Source organism: Camelus bactrianus, chromosome 18, assembly GCF_048773025.1.
Source record: "Camelus bactrianus isolate YW-2024 breed Bactrian camel chromosome 18, ASM4877302v1, whole genome shotgun sequence".
Taxonomy (NCBI): domain Eukaryota; kingdom Metazoa; phylum Chordata; class Mammalia; order Artiodactyla; family Camelidae; genus Camelus; species Camelus bactrianus.
The window spans coordinates 26,499,365-26,515,760 of record NC_133556.1 but is presented as its reverse complement, the minus strand read 5'-3'; the positions used below and the strand labels follow the sequence as shown (position 1 = coordinate 26,515,760).

At 41.4% G+C, this 16,396-nt stretch overlaps 1 protein-coding gene across 1 annotated transcript; it reads left to right on the top strand.

The window, feature by feature from the left end:
* The first annotated feature begins 1,683 nt into the window (after positions 1 to 1,683).
* Positions 1,684 to 5,403, top strand: LOC141573924 (olfactory receptor 2C1-like). Its single transcript, XM_074346431.1, is given in 2 exon segments — positions 1,684 to 4,165; positions 4,168 to 5,403. Coding segments are annotated over 2 exon segments (936 nt in total). The 5' UTR covers positions 1,684 to 3,405; the 3' UTR covers positions 4,344 to 5,403.
* Positions 5,404 to 16,396: the final 10,993 nt, after the last annotated feature.

The window sequence follows — 16,396 nt, the reverse complement described above, 5'->3', positions numbered from 1 at the left end:
TCCTGGAACACCATGCTCATCCAGCCTTTTCCAGTCTGAGTTTGTGGTGGTGAATTTTTATACATATTTGATGTACTGCCATGCATTTAGCCCTCTTTTAATTTTGCAAGTCCTGTGCTCATTAGAACTGCCACCTGAGCTAGACTATAGTCCATGCAGCCACCACTCTTTTCCCAACAGTAGCGTCAGAAGTCAATTTTAGGGAAGCTTGGTTGCATTCCCTGATGCAGACATGAAATGTAGAGTCCCCTCCAGACAGCATAGATTCCCTTCATTTCCCTTTTTAACTCTGTTTCTTCCATTTCAATTTGCTTTTTTAAGCTCTGATGCCTCTTAGTAATAATTTCCAAAGGCTAACTATGACCTATGTTATGCTTTTTATTTTGTGGGCACATCCATATTGGTCCTATATTTACTTCTTTTAAGATTCAAACTCCCTTACCTCTAATTCTTGAATTCTAAGATTTGGGATAGAATTCCTGTTCACTCATCAAATCCCTTAAATTTTTCTGATTGGAGAGGTTTTGATTGTGTTGTATTCCACCTTAGACCTCATCCTTCAAGACAAAGTTTGTTCATTGTGTAGTTCTTGCCTGCCATACTGCCCCAGTGTTATCCTACCCGGAAAAACCGTATCTCCAGTTCTTTCCAAGTCCTCATGAAAAGATTAACTTAGAACTTAAATCCAAGAAAGGCACAAACTTAGCTTCAGGAAAATCACTATCAGCCATATCCCAAATAAAAGAAATATTTATAAATAAAACATATAAAAACTTCTCTGCCATAATCAGGAATTCAGGATTAGGTTTGTGTATTTATTTTTATTTTTTTTTATGGTTCCCTTTCCCTTTATTGCTCAGGGTAATGTTTTAGGTTTTTGTTTGTTTTGTTTTGGTGGGGAGAGGTAATTAGGTTTATTTATTTATTTATTCTTAGAGGAGATAATGGGGATTGAACCCAGAACCTCATGCATGCTAAGCATATACTCTACCACTTGAGCTACACCCTCCCCCTCCGGACTAATATTAAAGCACGGCTTGAATTCTGAGAACTTATACCCACACATGGGGAGGGCTGACAGTTCAGGAGCAGTTTCTGTGATAGGACAAAGCCATCTCTGAATTCCAGATTTGCTGTGGCTGTGCCACAGTGGCCAACTGAGAATTGTGAAATTTAAGGGAGGAATGGGCAGTAAACTGGGCACAGATGTGCACTTACAACATCCAGGATTCTCTTTAAGAAGCAGCAAGCTTTGACCTCTTTTCTCAATATCCTGCAAGTTCAAACCAAATTTACAGGCAGGCTGAGATGGGAACCATCTATATATCACATGAACGATTCCTAAAAATCTTTCTGTACCCAAACAAACTCCATCAGGGTGCTCCTAAATTGCATCATAAATGGCTCATCCTCTGAGTTCAGTAGTCTCCTGTCTAGGCTCCTCTTAAAATGCAGATATTTAACATTCCAGGTTACAAGAGAACTAGGAACCAAGTAGAGAGGCCCCTTACAGGGAGAAAAATAGCCTAAATAGCAGTCAAGTTGCTGAATTCAAACTTGAAGTGACAGTCATGTTTGCTTGGGTTGTTGGCCAGATTCAAGCCAAGCATCTAGCTGGTGTGGTATTTCCTCCTGAATTGTCTGAGTGGCTGGGGTCAACCGCTTCCCGCTGTAGGTATACCTTTCCTTTTTCCATGTCGCCTGGCTTATTCCTGGGCTAAAAACTGCTTGGTATGCATAGAGTGGAGACTGAAGGAAATTTTAGCATCACTGAGCAGCCACAAAGCATCAGCCCTGCAGAGACCAGACAACTCATGGAAGAAGATGGGCCGTGTCTGTCTGAGTTTCTTTCCCTTAGAGGGATACCAGAGGATAAACACTTCTGGTAGGAGGAGGTGGTGAGATGGGTATCAGGAACTTTGGAAGGGGGAAAGCCAAAGCTATCAGAGTGGTAACTTAGTTCCTCAGCTCCCTTAAGTCCTAAATGAAAGAATATGTAGTCACTTCTTAAGTTTTAGGCAGAGGTATGAAGGAGGGTGGGGAAATGCTCTGAAATCCTTATCATCCCAAATTCAATAGGGCCACATTGCTGACCTAACGAGATGGACCATTAAAAGAGATTTCCTGCCTGACGTCTGGGTGGAATCTAGCATCAGGTTTTCCAGTATTTTTGCTACTTACTGATGAAGGGGACAGTTCTCAGGGTCTTTAGCCATGAGGTGTAGCCAGGTAGTCCCTGTCTGGAGCACTGGAACCAGATAAGCACAACTGCACGCTTCCCTTGAGTAGTGTCCCCATCAAGCCTGCTCTTTGTGTGTGGCAGCCAGGGTTCCTATGGGACAGGTCATGGTCCAGAGAAAGAGGCAGAGCATTTATTCCCAGTCTTCAGTGTCCAGATGAGGACAGCTGACCCAGACAATTTTTGTATTCTTCTCAGGTCCTTTCATTTATTAGTCAAAGAAGGGGGAAGGGCTTTGGTTTATGGTCTTCAGAAAAGCCTAGGTCTTGCCCAGTGAAAGGAGATGGTAATTGGCCCATTATTAACAAGAGCTACCTTTTGTTCATGAGCTGTTAAGAATTATTCCTTGGTTTAGAAGTGGGAATAGTGGTCACGTACCATGAAAATTGGGGGGAATCTCCTCTGAAATTTTCTATTTTCCTTTACTAATTATGGGTATCCTATAGCTGATTTAACTCCTTTGAGGTAGGTGATTTTCCTCTTTTATGTAAACCCTGTTTATGTCTTTGGCCTGTCTGGCCTACACTTACTTGGGCTTAAGTGAAGTTTTGTTTTTTTCTACATTCACCTCTTTTTAACTCGCATCTTTGTGTCTTCTATATTTGGTGAATAAGTCAATATTCACGCTTTCCATTCTCTTCATGATTTTATAGACTCATCATGTTCTCCCTCAAACTTCATATTTCTAGACCAGGAATTTTCACTTGGCTGGGGAGGATACTGAAGAGAAGGGAAGACATTTATCAGAAGCTTCTGGGAAGCTTCCTCCTTCCCTGAGTATACCACAAGCTTGGCTGGGGAAATGTGTATTTTGAGACTTTCCACATTTAATTCTAATAGTCGATTCCCACTACCCTGTTAGAACCACTGTGTTGAACTGAAGAACCCTAATCTCTTTGTTCTTCATAAGGACCTTCCTTCATTTCTGTGATAAGTCACATTTGATATTTAGAGGGAATAAAGTTTCCATTCACTGTGGGACTGCCAATGTTTGGGGATTGCAATGAAAGCTTGCAACCATAAAATTTAATTGGGACTTAACTGTGAAGCCCAGAGACTATCAGACACACCCTGATGCAGATCAGCTTTATCCAGTAGCATCTTCATTTGCTTTACTCCTGGTTTTTCCTGGACAGATTTCCTCAAGTGACTGAGGGAAACCAGAGATGGAAAGGGCCAACAGCAGCTCCCTGGAGGGCTCCATTCTGTTGGGTGTGTCTGACCATCCCCAGCTGGAGATGATCTTTTTTGTCATCATCCTCTTCTCCTACTTGCTGACCGTAGTTGGGAACTCAACCATCATCCTGCTTTCCAGCCTGGATGTCCAGCTCCACACACCCATGTACTTCTTCCTCAGCAACCTCTCCTCCCTGGACCTTGCCTTTACTACTAGCTCTGTCCCCCAGATGCTAATCAACTTATGGGGATCAGACAAGACCATCAGCTATGGTGGCTGTGTGACCCAACTCTATGTTTTCCTCTGGCTAGGGGCTACTGAGTGCATCCTGCTGGTGGTGATGGCGTTTGACCGCTACGTCGCAGTGTGCCGGCCTCTGCACTATGCCACCATTGTGAACCCTCGGCTCTGCTGGCTGCTGGCTGCCATTGCCTGGTTAGGGGGCTTGGGCAACTCTGTGATCCAGTCAACATTCACCCTGCAGCTCCCTCTGTGTGGGCATCGGCGTGTGGACAACTTCCTGTGTGAGGTGCCTGCTATGATCAAACTGGCCTGTGGAGACACAAGTCTCAATGAAGCCGTGCTCAACGGTGTCTGCACCTTCTTCACGGCTGTCCCACTAAGCATCATCCTGATCTCCTACTGCTACATAGCTCAGGCAGTGCTGAAGATCCGCTCGGCCGAGGGACGGAGAAAGGCCTTTAACACGTGCCTCTCCCATCTGGTGGTGGTGCTGCTCTTCTACGGCTCAGCATCTATGGGTATCTGCTTCCAGCTAAGTCCAGCAACCAGGACCAGGGCAAATTCATTTCCCTCTTCTGCTGTGTAGTCACACCCACGGTGAACCCTCTCATCTACACGCTGAGGAACAAGGAGGTGAAGGGGTCACTGAGGAGGCTGCTGGGGAGGGGAAGAGAAGTCAGCTGAAAGAAGGGAAAACTCCATCATTTACCACCTCTTCATCTCTACACTTTCTCATTCTCTCTCTGAACAGGTGAACACGAGAAATACTAACCTCAGTCCACGCATGTTCTTGACAACGCTAAGGTATATTACATGGTTAGTGGTATTTCTTTTTTTTAATTGAAGTTAGTTGATTTCATGTTATATGGTTAGTATTATTTCTAATGTTCTACACTTTACCAAAAATCCTACTGTGGACCACAAATAACAGGGCTGATTCAGATATGTACCATCAATGGCTCAGAGGTTGTTGACTTAGTGTTGACTTAGTACTGACTTAGCTCACTGTCTCTGCCATCCACCTGTTATTTAGTACATATTTATTATGTGTAATAAATATTACATGGATATTAATGTATTTCTAGAGAATTCTGTACTCATATAGAAAGCACCTCCACTTGCAGTAAAATTTTAAAAAATGGAAAACAAAAGAAATACTAAGAATTCTAGAAGGTTCAACAAGCTTAGTAAAACAGTGATGGACAGCATTTGAAAATGCTAGTCTAGTCAGTGGATTTAAATGAGTTTAAGAGCCCATCTCATAGAGTCTGTCTAAATCCTCTCCTGCTTTGTGAACTAGCAAATTGTGCATGAAGACCTGAATCAAATGACTGAATTTTGAACCTGCCAGTGAAGGGAGTCAATCCCTTTTCTGTCTTCACAGCCTTCAGTCTCAATTCCATGGCTGTGGTTAGGAGATGTTGGAATAAAGGAGATGGTGGGAAATAGGAATTAAAAGGGACTTTGGCTGAATGACCTCATGCTCTAGTATGTGGGTGCTAAGTTACAGACTAATTTGGAATCTCCATTACTGATTGGGTGAAAATGTCGAGTTTATTTGACTATTGGTGATTTGACTACATCAGCTTTACTGAGTACTTACCCAGTGCTAGATGATGATCTAAACTCTTTACATGAATCAACTCACTTAATCCTCATAGCAACATATACCATCCTCATTTTAAGATGTGGACACTGGAGCGCAAGAGGAAACTTGCTCACAGCACAGTCGTTGGGCTCAGTATAAAACCAATTATTTTTGACTCTGAAGCTTGTGCTTTTCAAAACATATGTTTATCTTTTTTGAATAATCATCAATAAACCAAAAAGTTGGAATCACGATACAAAGGACTTTTTCCTCCCGAATCTTTTAAGAGTAGGTTGACAACTTGATACTTACTCTGTCTTCCCCAAATATCTTAAGGTGTATCTCAGAGATACAAGGATATTTTTCTATGGGAACACCACATAGCCATCAAAATTGCTAAGTGAACATTAATATATTATATTATCTAATCCTTAGAACCCACTCAACTTTTGCCAATTGTCCTAATAATGTCTTTCATAGCAAAAAGATTCTGTTTAGAATCACAGATTGCATGTAGTTGTCTTGTCTCTTTAATCTCTGTCAGTATGAAGTGGTTTCTCAGTCTTTTCTTGACTTTCATGGCCCCAACACTTTAAAATATTATTAGCCCATAGTTTTGTAGACCATCTCTCAATTTGGGTTTCATGTTTCTTCATAATCAAATTCTAGTTAAGCATCTTTGGTAGGAATTCCACAGATGTGATGTTGCATGCTTCTCATTGTATGCTATCAGATAGTACTATGGACTGAACTGTGTCCCCCACCCACAATTTCATACATTGAAGCCCTAACCCCAAATGTAATTGTATTTGGACCTAGGGCCTTTAGTAGGTAATTAGGGTTAAGTGGTATCATAAGGGTGGGGCCCCATGCTGATGGGATTGTTGACCTTACAAGAAGATGAAGAGAGGGAGATCTTTCTCTTGCCATACACGCTCACTCAGAAGAAATGCCATATGTAGACAAGGCAGCCTTTTGCCGTCCAGGAACAAGTCCTCACTAGAGACTGAATCCTGCCAGAATGTTGATCTTGGACTTTCCAGGCTCCATAACTTTGAGAAAATTAATTCCTGTTCTGCAAATTACCCTCTTCTTTTATTTATATATATTTATGTAGAAATTTAAATGTCTAATAATAATGTGTTAATATATACCTGTGTATTAACACTGATTCCAATTTCAGTAGGAATCAGGGAAATTCAAATTAAAGCCACAATTAAATCTCTTTTTCTTCCCCCTGATTGGCAGAAAATTTAAAGTCTGACCATATCAAGTGTTGACAATAATATGGAGCAACAGGAGCTCATATTCTGCTGGAGGGTAGGTGAGAACTGGTACAGCCACTTTGGAATTAATTAGTAAAACTGAAGATGTGCATACCTATGACTGATTTGTTCTATGACATACCCTAGAGAAACTCTCACAACTATACTGTTAATAGGTAGAAAAATCTTCACAGAAACATTGTTTATAATAAGCAAACAGAAACAACCCAAATGGCCAGTAACATGAGAACAGATGAATGAATTGATGGTAGTCATACAATGAAATACTATACAGCAATAAAAATGAATAAAATGACAGCAATATGAATCAACTTCGATGTATGTCACAAATGTAAAGTCCAGTCAAAAAAGAACAGTGCAGAAAAGTGCAAAACACAAAAAGCTTCCTGCAGCGATACAAGAAGTCTCATGTCCCCATTTGCATAATAAAAGAAAATGTGATCTCAGAAAACAAGGAAACTTGGAGACATACACAAATATGTGATAGGATTACAGTTAATTTTTATTTTCTTTCTTTTTTTGTTCTGGCCCTCAAATCCACTGAGAGCATTCTCTTAGCAGTGATCACCTTGACCCACTTGGCCATTTGTCAGCCCTCCACTATGCAGTGGTCAAGCAGTAGTGCCTGTGCCTGCAGTTGGCATCCCTAGCTTTACAGAATGTTTTTGACAAGTCCCTAGTGCAAATGCCTGCCACCCTGCTGCTGCCCCTCTGTGAGCAGCACATAATTTGGACCTCTCCTCTTTGAGATGCCCACCTTGATAAAGCTTACATGTAGAGATAAATGTTTCAAAAAGTTCAGTGTCTTTTTAAACTACAATCATCTTCCTACTGGTTTCTGTGGGCTTGATTTTTGTCACCTATGGCTACTTTTTCAAACCCGTCCAAGGATCTGCTCAGCCAAGGACAGAGAGGAGCATACACTTTGGAACCTGCAGGTCCCATGTGGTGGCAGTAGACTTCTCTTTCAGGCAGTCATCTATGACTAAATCTAGTGTAATAATAGTTACTTCCTCGATCAGACCAAGTTCCTTATCCTCCTGTTCTTATCATAGTTTAACACCATGCTTCACACACTCACCTACAGCCTGAGGAACCAGGACCTTAAGGGTGCACTAGAGAAATTTCTTGGTGGTTGAGAGACATGTGACTAGGACTACTGACAAGCAGGGTTCTTCCCTTGCTTCTTCCCACAGTCAGACTCTGCTTCACCACTCTCTCTCTCTCTCTCTCTCCCTCTCTCCTGTCAATATAGCCATCTAGTTACCCTACCCTCTGAATACAAATGCAGCAAGGTACCTTAGAAAGTTCATGACACTAGGAGCCAGGAGACTTGAGCCCCTTGGTGTACTCCACAAATAACTAGCCATGGTAGCCAGCAGATATATCTAGTACTTTGTTTCATCATCAGTAAACTGAATATAATAGCTGGCAGGAGCACTGTAGAGATTAAAATAGATAAAACATGTGCCATTGCTTAGAGAAAACTACTTAGTTTATACGTAATCCAAGATGGAACACTTTCCATAAGGACGTTTATCAATCTATTTCATATCCCAACTCCCTCCATTTATATCCTGATGGAGTACTACTTCTTCATTGTGCAACCAGATTGTACATAAATGATGGATGGATGAAGCAGGGCCAGAATAAAGGCAGAGAGAAGCCTTCACTATTCTTTCCCTCACACTCTACATCCCAATCCAGCAGTTCCCTCTTCAGAATATATCTCAAATACTCCAATCTGGAATCACGTGCACACACACACACGTGCACACATGTGAAAATTAGGGAAGTATCTGAATGTCCATCAGAAGAGAAATGATTGAAGATTGAATATATAATAGTAAATGCCAAATGCAAGAGCTGAAAAATACAAAGATGAAGTCGATATATTGAAGCAGAAACACTTGAAGATATAGTAAATAGGCAAAATTACAGATTAAGGTCCAGAAAGATATACACACTAATAAAAGTTATTTCCTCTGGAGAGGGAATGTAAGTTTGGGAGATAAGAGATGAAAGGATTTGTTTTTAAGCTAAGAATGTTTTGCTGTACTTCTGGAATACGAAAAACTAAAACAGGTGGGGGGAAAGCATGGAATTAGAAGCAAGTTCTAGCCCCACTTCTGTGATTTGCCAGTCGCTTAAACCCTGTCTTAGTTTCCTCGTCTGGAGAACAAAAATAGTAGTAATATTACTTCATAAGATTGGTATGAGGATAAGTTAGTACGTCCGTGATTAAACTATATCACGCACTAAGTATTACGCTCTCGTCATTACTGTTGTCACATCTGTAAAAAGAGTAAGAGCCCTAGCAGGGTGGGTATATGAACCAACCCCTCCCCGCAACCAAGTAACAGAAGCGGAAGCGCGTGTCAAACACAACAGCTGTAACCAATCGGAGAGATTAACAAACGCCCCGATGCAGGGCCCCCGATTGTCGAACAGCATTCCTGGTCCCAGGTTATGACGCAAGGAGGATCTTGCCTCTTCATTGGGGCAGACTACTGTCCATTCGCGGAGGGCGGAACCAGGTGAGGATCATTGTTCTTCAGGGCACCGCCTGCGTGTCCCGCGGCGCTCTTTACTGTCTTGGTCCTTGCGCATGCGTCAGGCCAAGGTCCCGGCTTCCCCCGCGGCAGCTTCCGGCCTGGCACGCTGGAAACGACGGTTGGGCGGGTGAGTCGAGCGTCTAAGATAGCCTTTGCCCCGCGGGTCCGCTTCGAGCGCAGCGGCTTTGGCCTTTCTCCTGAAGCTCTCGCCTTGTGTTCTGAGTCGTGGGACGGAAAGACTCGCAGCGGCCTTGAGCCGGGACCTCCACCCTCTTGGAGGCGTGGGGCCGAGGTAGCCTGGTGTGTCGGCCCCGTTGCCCTTCAGGGCTCCAGTCCGCTCACTTTCCTAGTGAAGACGGCTTTTACGGGCTCCAAGCCTCTTGCCCTTATGGTTTTTGCTAATAAAACACTCTTTCACTATGGCCCTTCCGCGTTCTTGTGGGCCCTTGTGTTGGGCAGTGGGGACTCGAAGACAACTCCTTACTCTCAGAGAGCTCCCAAACTAGCGGAGTAGATAGACCCGGGGAAGTAAATTCTGGTATTAGATGGAGTAGTGTAACTGAGCAAAGGCCGTGTGCCCGGGTCGCAAAAAGCCGGTCTGACAGCGAGTGTTTGCTGCAAAGAAAGGGGTTTATTTGCTGGGCGCCAAAGGAGTAAAAGACAAGTCTCAGATTCATTCCATCTTGGTCTTTAAGGTAGGGTTATTTATTTATTTTTTCTAAGAACAACGAGGCTTGAATTGATCATCTTTTGACATTTATGTGACTTTTCTTTTTGCCCTTTAGAAAGTAGTTTATTGAGGTGAAATTTTCCATAAAGTAACACTATTTAAAGTGGATAATTCAGTCATTTGATACATTTACAGTGTTGTACAACTACCCCCTCTGTATAGTTACAGTTTCATCACTCCAAAGTAAAATTTGTCCATTAAGCAGTTTCTTCTGATACCGTATCCCCAGAGCCTGGCAAAAATCTGTGCTTTTTGTCTGTATGGATTTATTTAGGCTAGATATTTACATAAATGGAATCACACAATGTGTGACCTTTTGTGTCTGGCTTCTTTCACTTCCCATTATGTTTTAAAGATTAATCAATGTTGTAGCATTTATCAATAGTCCACTCATTTTTATAAACAAATAATATTCCATTGTATGTATAGACCACAATTTGTCTACCAGTTCATCTGTTGATAGACATCTGAGATGTTTCCATTTTTAAGCTATGTGACTAGTGGTGCTGTGAGCATGCTTATATATGTAACAGCATCTGTTTTCAGTTCTTTGGTGGGAGGGATGGTATATACCTAGGAATGGACTTGTGGGATGATATGGTATTTAATGTTTAAAGTTTTCAGGCAAAGCCAAATGATTTTCCACAGTGGCTGAACCATTTTACATTCCCACTGGCAAAATATGAAGGTTCCAGTTTTTCCGCATCTTTGGTAACACGCTGGGAGATTGTTTGTATTACTTATTCAATTATATTTACTTGTTACAGGTTGCATTAGTCTGCTAAGGCTTCAACACATTAATTTTAGGGGGACACAATTCAGTCCATAACCTAGGTGTATTTGGATTTCTTATTTCTTCTTGAGTCACTTTTGGTAATCTGTGTTTTTCTAGGACTCTGTCTTTTCATCTAAGTTATCTAATTTGTTGTTGGTTTATAATTATTCATGGTATTCTCTTATTAATTCCCCTAAGATTGGAAATAATGTCCCCACTTGCATTTCTGATTTTAGTTATTTGTGTCTTCTTTTTTCTTTCAGTCTTTGTAAATGTTTGTCGATTTTGCTGATCTTTTCAAAGAACCAGCTTTTCATTTCATTGATTCTATTGTTTTTCTGCTATTTCATTGATCTCTGGTCTAATTGTTACTTGTTTTTTTTCCTTCTGCTAGCTTTGAGTTTAATTTACTCTTTTTCTACTTCCTTAAGGTGCTAAGTTAGGTTATTGATTTGTGATCTTTTTTTTTAAATTGATGTATAGTTGATTTACAATGTTGTGTTAGTTTCAGGTGTATAGCAAAGTGATTTTTCAGATTATTTTCCATTATAGATTATTACAAGATACTGAATATAATTCTCTGTGCTGTACAGTAGGTCCTTGTTTATCTATTTTACATATACTAGTCTGTATCTGTTAATCCCAAACTCCTAATTTATTCACCCCTCTCCTGCCTCTGGTATCCATAAGTTTGTTTTCTTTTTTTTTTTTAATTCATAAGTTTGTTTTCTATTTCTGTGAGTCTGTTTCTGTTTTATAAATAAGTTCATTTGTATCTTTTTTTTTTTAGATTCTACATATAAGTGATATGGTATTTGTCTTTCTCTTCCTGACTTCACTTAATATGACAATCTCCAGGGCCATCCATGTTGCTGCAGATGGCATTGTTTCATTCTTTTTTATGGCTGAGTAATACGTGTGTGTGTGTGTGTGTGTGTGAGTGTGTGTGTCTCACATCTTCTCTGTCCAGTCATCTATCGCTGGACATTCAGGTTGCTTCCATGTCTTAGCTATTGTAAATAATGCTGCTGTGAACATTGGGGTGCATATATCTTTTCAAATTAGAGTTTTCTCTGGATATATGCCCAGGAGTGGGGTTGCTGGATGGTATGATAACTCTCTGCTTTTAATTTGTTGAGGAACCTCCATACTGTTCTCCACAGTGGCTGCACTAATTTACAATCCCACCAACAATGTAGGAGAGTTCCCTTTTCTCCATACCCTCTCCAGCATTTATTATTTGCAGACTTTTTGATGCTGGCCATTCTATTATGTGACATTTCTTGATCATAATTTTGGCAGTCACTGGTTCTCAGTTATGAGGCTATGGTTCACAATGATCAGGCCAGGTAGTCCATGACCTGGGGGTCTGTTAACTCATCCTGAGTTTGTAGATTAATGATGATATGTATAATAGCAAATGTATTACATTAACAATGTTATGGAGAACAGCAATCTTAGTCATCTGTCTCTGGCTGATTAGTGGTCAGTTAGCAGAGGATTGAAGTCAGATGGGACAAGAAAGAGAATAATGTTTTGGATAGAGAGATTAATCATAAACTCATTAAGGAAACTCAGTTGTAGGGGGACTCAGTTTCACTAAGAGAAGATGCCCTGAGAGAAAGTTACAGGCAGGGCTGAGGAATTCAAAACTATCAGGAGGTTTCAAGAAGGCAATGATGGTGGTGTTACCAGTCCTCATCCTATGGATTTCTTGTCTATGATGGTGCACTCCTGGAAAATTTTTCCCATTTCCCCATTTCTAATTCCCTGGCTCAGATGCCCTTTCTACTTTGATTGGGAGTAATGCAGACTGGCAGCACCTCGTGTTCGGTTTCTATGGAAAGAATGAATCAGGCCTTGGGAAAAGATTAGTTGTAAAGGCATTAAGGCTGGAGAGCACAGAGCCTGTTACAGGACCAGTTCACCTGTGCAGGATTGTAGAATGTGTGTAGGGTAGTGCACAGTGAGGCTAGAGGAGGCTTGAATGCCAGGGAGAGCCTTGCAAGTTAGGAGATCTTGGCTTATTTTAGTGGCATTTGGAAGTCTTGAAGCTTTTGAGCAATTAGATTAGATTATTAGAAAGTCAAGAAGTCCAGAGGGGACAGATGGGAGACTCTTGTACCAGCCTGGCCTAATGATATGTGCCTTGACCAAGGGTTCTCAACCGGGGGCAGCTGCTGCCCAGGTACATTTGGCAGTGTCTGGAGTCAATCTGTCACAACTAGCGGGTGCTCCTGACATCTAGTGGATACTGCAATGCACAGGACACCCACCCACACAGACAACAAGGACCTGTCCAGCCCAAAATGTCAATATTGCTGGAGTTCAGAAATCCTGTCCTGGAGCTTTAAGAGTGAAAACAAAGGGGAGACAGAGCTCAGACACATCTCAGCCAGAGACAAGTCTTCATCTCCTTTTGTATTCTTTATAATGCTTAAGTACTGGACATCTGGTTAATTAGGTCTGAAGACCCCAGTCTTCCTCCTGTTTTTTCACCTATTCATTCACTTGCCAAATATAAATTTAGCACCAGACACTACTCGAGGTGCTGTGATTCAGCAATGAACAAAACAAATTACCCACTCTCCAAGAACCTTACCTTTTTGTGGGGTGACAGACATTAAACCAATAAATACATGTCAAGTAGTGAGATATGCTATGAGGAAGTTCCTGTAAGGCGGAGCTTCTCTCACTACCACCTCAGAGCATTCACTCTGCACCTTCTAACTGCCAAGCACACAAATAGCATTTCTAATCTTTTTCTCTCTGCTGCAAGGTAGGTATTGTTACGCTCACATGAGATAAAGAGGCTTAGAGAAGCTGAATATTTTGCACCAGATCAGTAAGTGTGGAGTTGAGCTGGGACTGGAAGCTGGATATACCTGATGGTCAAAGTCTGTGCTGTTTCCATTAGGTAACACTGTCTCACATGCCAGGCTGATTTGAATGGGAGAAGAAATCTATACCTTCTTTCCCACACTTAGGAAAATGAGGTAGAAATGAACTGTCACACTGACCTCTTTCTCTTTCCAGAGTGAAGTTTTTATCAGAGGGGCCTACCTGGAGGTGATTCTCCACATTGTAGAACTGAATTTGAAGCTACACATCAGCCTCAGTTGGAATTGAATTCCTCTTTATTGCTCACAGTCTCTCAGGTGGCTGATGGCAGATCCTGACCTCTCAGAGGGATTGGCCAGTTGGAGATCTCCCACCAGATCTTCAGACTCACCCGTTATCAGCAACTGCTGGGCCTTACTCACAAGGCCCTCAGCCAACTCTGGGAGCTCTGCTTGTGATGGTTGCAGCCCAAACTACATTCAAGGAGAAGATCCTGGAGCTGAAGCAATTCCTAACCATCCTTCACAGGGAGATCCAAGCCTGGATGAGGGTGTGTCATCTAGGAAGCTTTGAGAATGCAATGACTGGTGCAGCATTTGGACTGAGAATGAAGGCAGTGGTAAGAAGGCAATGGTGAGAAGAGGAGTATGGAAAGAGAAAATGGAGATCAGGTTGGAGAGGGTCTGGGTGAAGGGACAGGCAGCTGCAACAAGATGGAGAAACTTGATGTAGCTGCTGCTTCTTAAGTACTTCTTTGTTTTTCTGATTGGTGTCCATACCACCTTTTATTAGAGAATAGATTTTCTTTCACCTTTGAAGGAAGGAGGGTAGGAAGAGAGAGAAGTGGGACACTCATCACTCACTGAGCTTTCAGTAGGTCTCGGCTGCTATGAATAAAGGAAGGAAGATATTGTCCCCGTAGAATTTAAGCTTTCTCCTATGCATGTTATAATGACCTGAGCCAGTTCTATAAATGAGAATCTTCTGGATCTTGAAATGCCTGCTGTAAGACAGGATTGCAATGCTACCATCCAAAACTACCATACTACAGGCAGTTATTTGCTAGAATCCTGTGACCTGCACATGTGAAACTGCTCAGTCCTTCTCTTTGTCTCTATCCAGAAGCCACACTGAGGATGAGCAGCAGGACTTTGAGGAGGCTGGAGCTCATAACAGTGAAAGCAAGGATTTGGCCCTGGTGAAGTCAGTGATGAAATGGCACAGACTAGCCCAGCATCCCAGAAGTCCAGGGCTGTTCCCAAACTGACTGGTAAGGCAGTCCCTCACAGGAGGAGCAGACAAGAGGTGGCAAGAGGAAAGGAAGTGGGGTAGGAGGCGTGAGGGGCCCAGCTGTAGTTTTGGATGTGACCACTTATCTGCCACCTTAGGCTGAGAAACCAAAATAGAAGTGTAAAAAGGGTTATTAACATTCTGCAGGCTTTGCCCTACTTCTTTTAATTGTGGGAATGTATTTTTTTAATCTGTCATGATAATGATTATATTAGCATGAAGAAACTTTAGATTTGCTTATATCATCACAGGAGCAATTCACTTCACAGTATCCATTGTTAAAAGTTTATACATACTTATTTTCTTTTTTTCCCCATTCTATTTTTTAACCATTATTTTAATTGAAGTATAGTTAATTTACAATGTTGTGCTAATTTCAGGTGTACAGCAGAGTGATTCAGTTCTATATATATACACACACACACACTTCTTCTATATATATTTTATATATATATATATATATTCTTTTTCAGATTCCTTTCCATTATAGATTATTACAAGATATTGAATATAGATCCCTATGCTATTCAGTAGGTCTTTGTTATTTGTTTTATATATAGCAGTGTATATCTGTTAATCCCAAACTCCTCATTTCTCTCTCTCCTCCCCCAGGGTTGTGAGAATATTTATTGCAATCTATTGGAAGTGCTTAGGAATCCTTGGGGAAAAGGATTAGTGTTAACTGAAAAATTGTATCAGTTAGATAAAATGTTTCAGTAAGGAATGGAGGTAGAGAAACTATATAGAGAGCCCTAGTATTTAACCTACAGGGAAAAACGGGCTTAAAAAATTTTTTTTTAATTTGGTGGGGGATAATTAGGTTTACTTATTTATTTTTAAAGGAGGTACTGGGGATTGAACCCAGGACCTACTGTATACTAAGCATGCGCTCTACCACTTGAGCTTTACCCTCCCCCCCAAACTGGCTTTTTAATGTTTGGTCTGTATCAAACCAGGAGTCTTAAGTTACATATTAGAAGAAATTGATATACTTGAGAGTGTTGCTGTTTATACAACCTACAATAAATCTACAAATTTATTCTCAAGTGGTTAGTGCAGGGTTGATTTATCAATGGGATGTAGACACTAAGGTCCCAGAGAAGGTAACTGAAGCGACCACATAAGGAGTAGGGAGATCATAGGGGAAAGTTAGGTTTATTTGAACCTGGAAGCCTGAAAGAGTGGTCCTGCAGAGCTGGGACTCTGGAAACTGGATATACCTTGGGGGTATAGGTCTGCGTGGTGCTGCCTGACTGGTGCAGGTTCTGAGGGGTGATGCTCTGAAGGGCACGCCACCTCTCGTCATCACCTCCCTAGTCCACTCTGAGCCACCATCATGTCCTGCTGGGATTATTGCAGATGATGAGGATCTCAAACCTAAAATCATTACTGTCCACTAGTTCTGAGAGACTGGAAATAGTAGTTGTTTTTGAAAAAACTAAGTCCCAACCTGGGATTCTGAGGAAATGAACCTTCTTTGAAATACGTTCAAGCGACATAGGCAGATGATTATTATTGTCACATCTGTTTAACCCTTTTCTCACTCAAAAAGGATCAAAATCTATGTCTCAAAGGAGTGTAACACCAGTCTACTTAAAAGAAAAAATAGCATAATGACTTGTTAATGGTTCCATTTTCATTCCTACCTTAAACTTAGCTCCAGATGAATTGC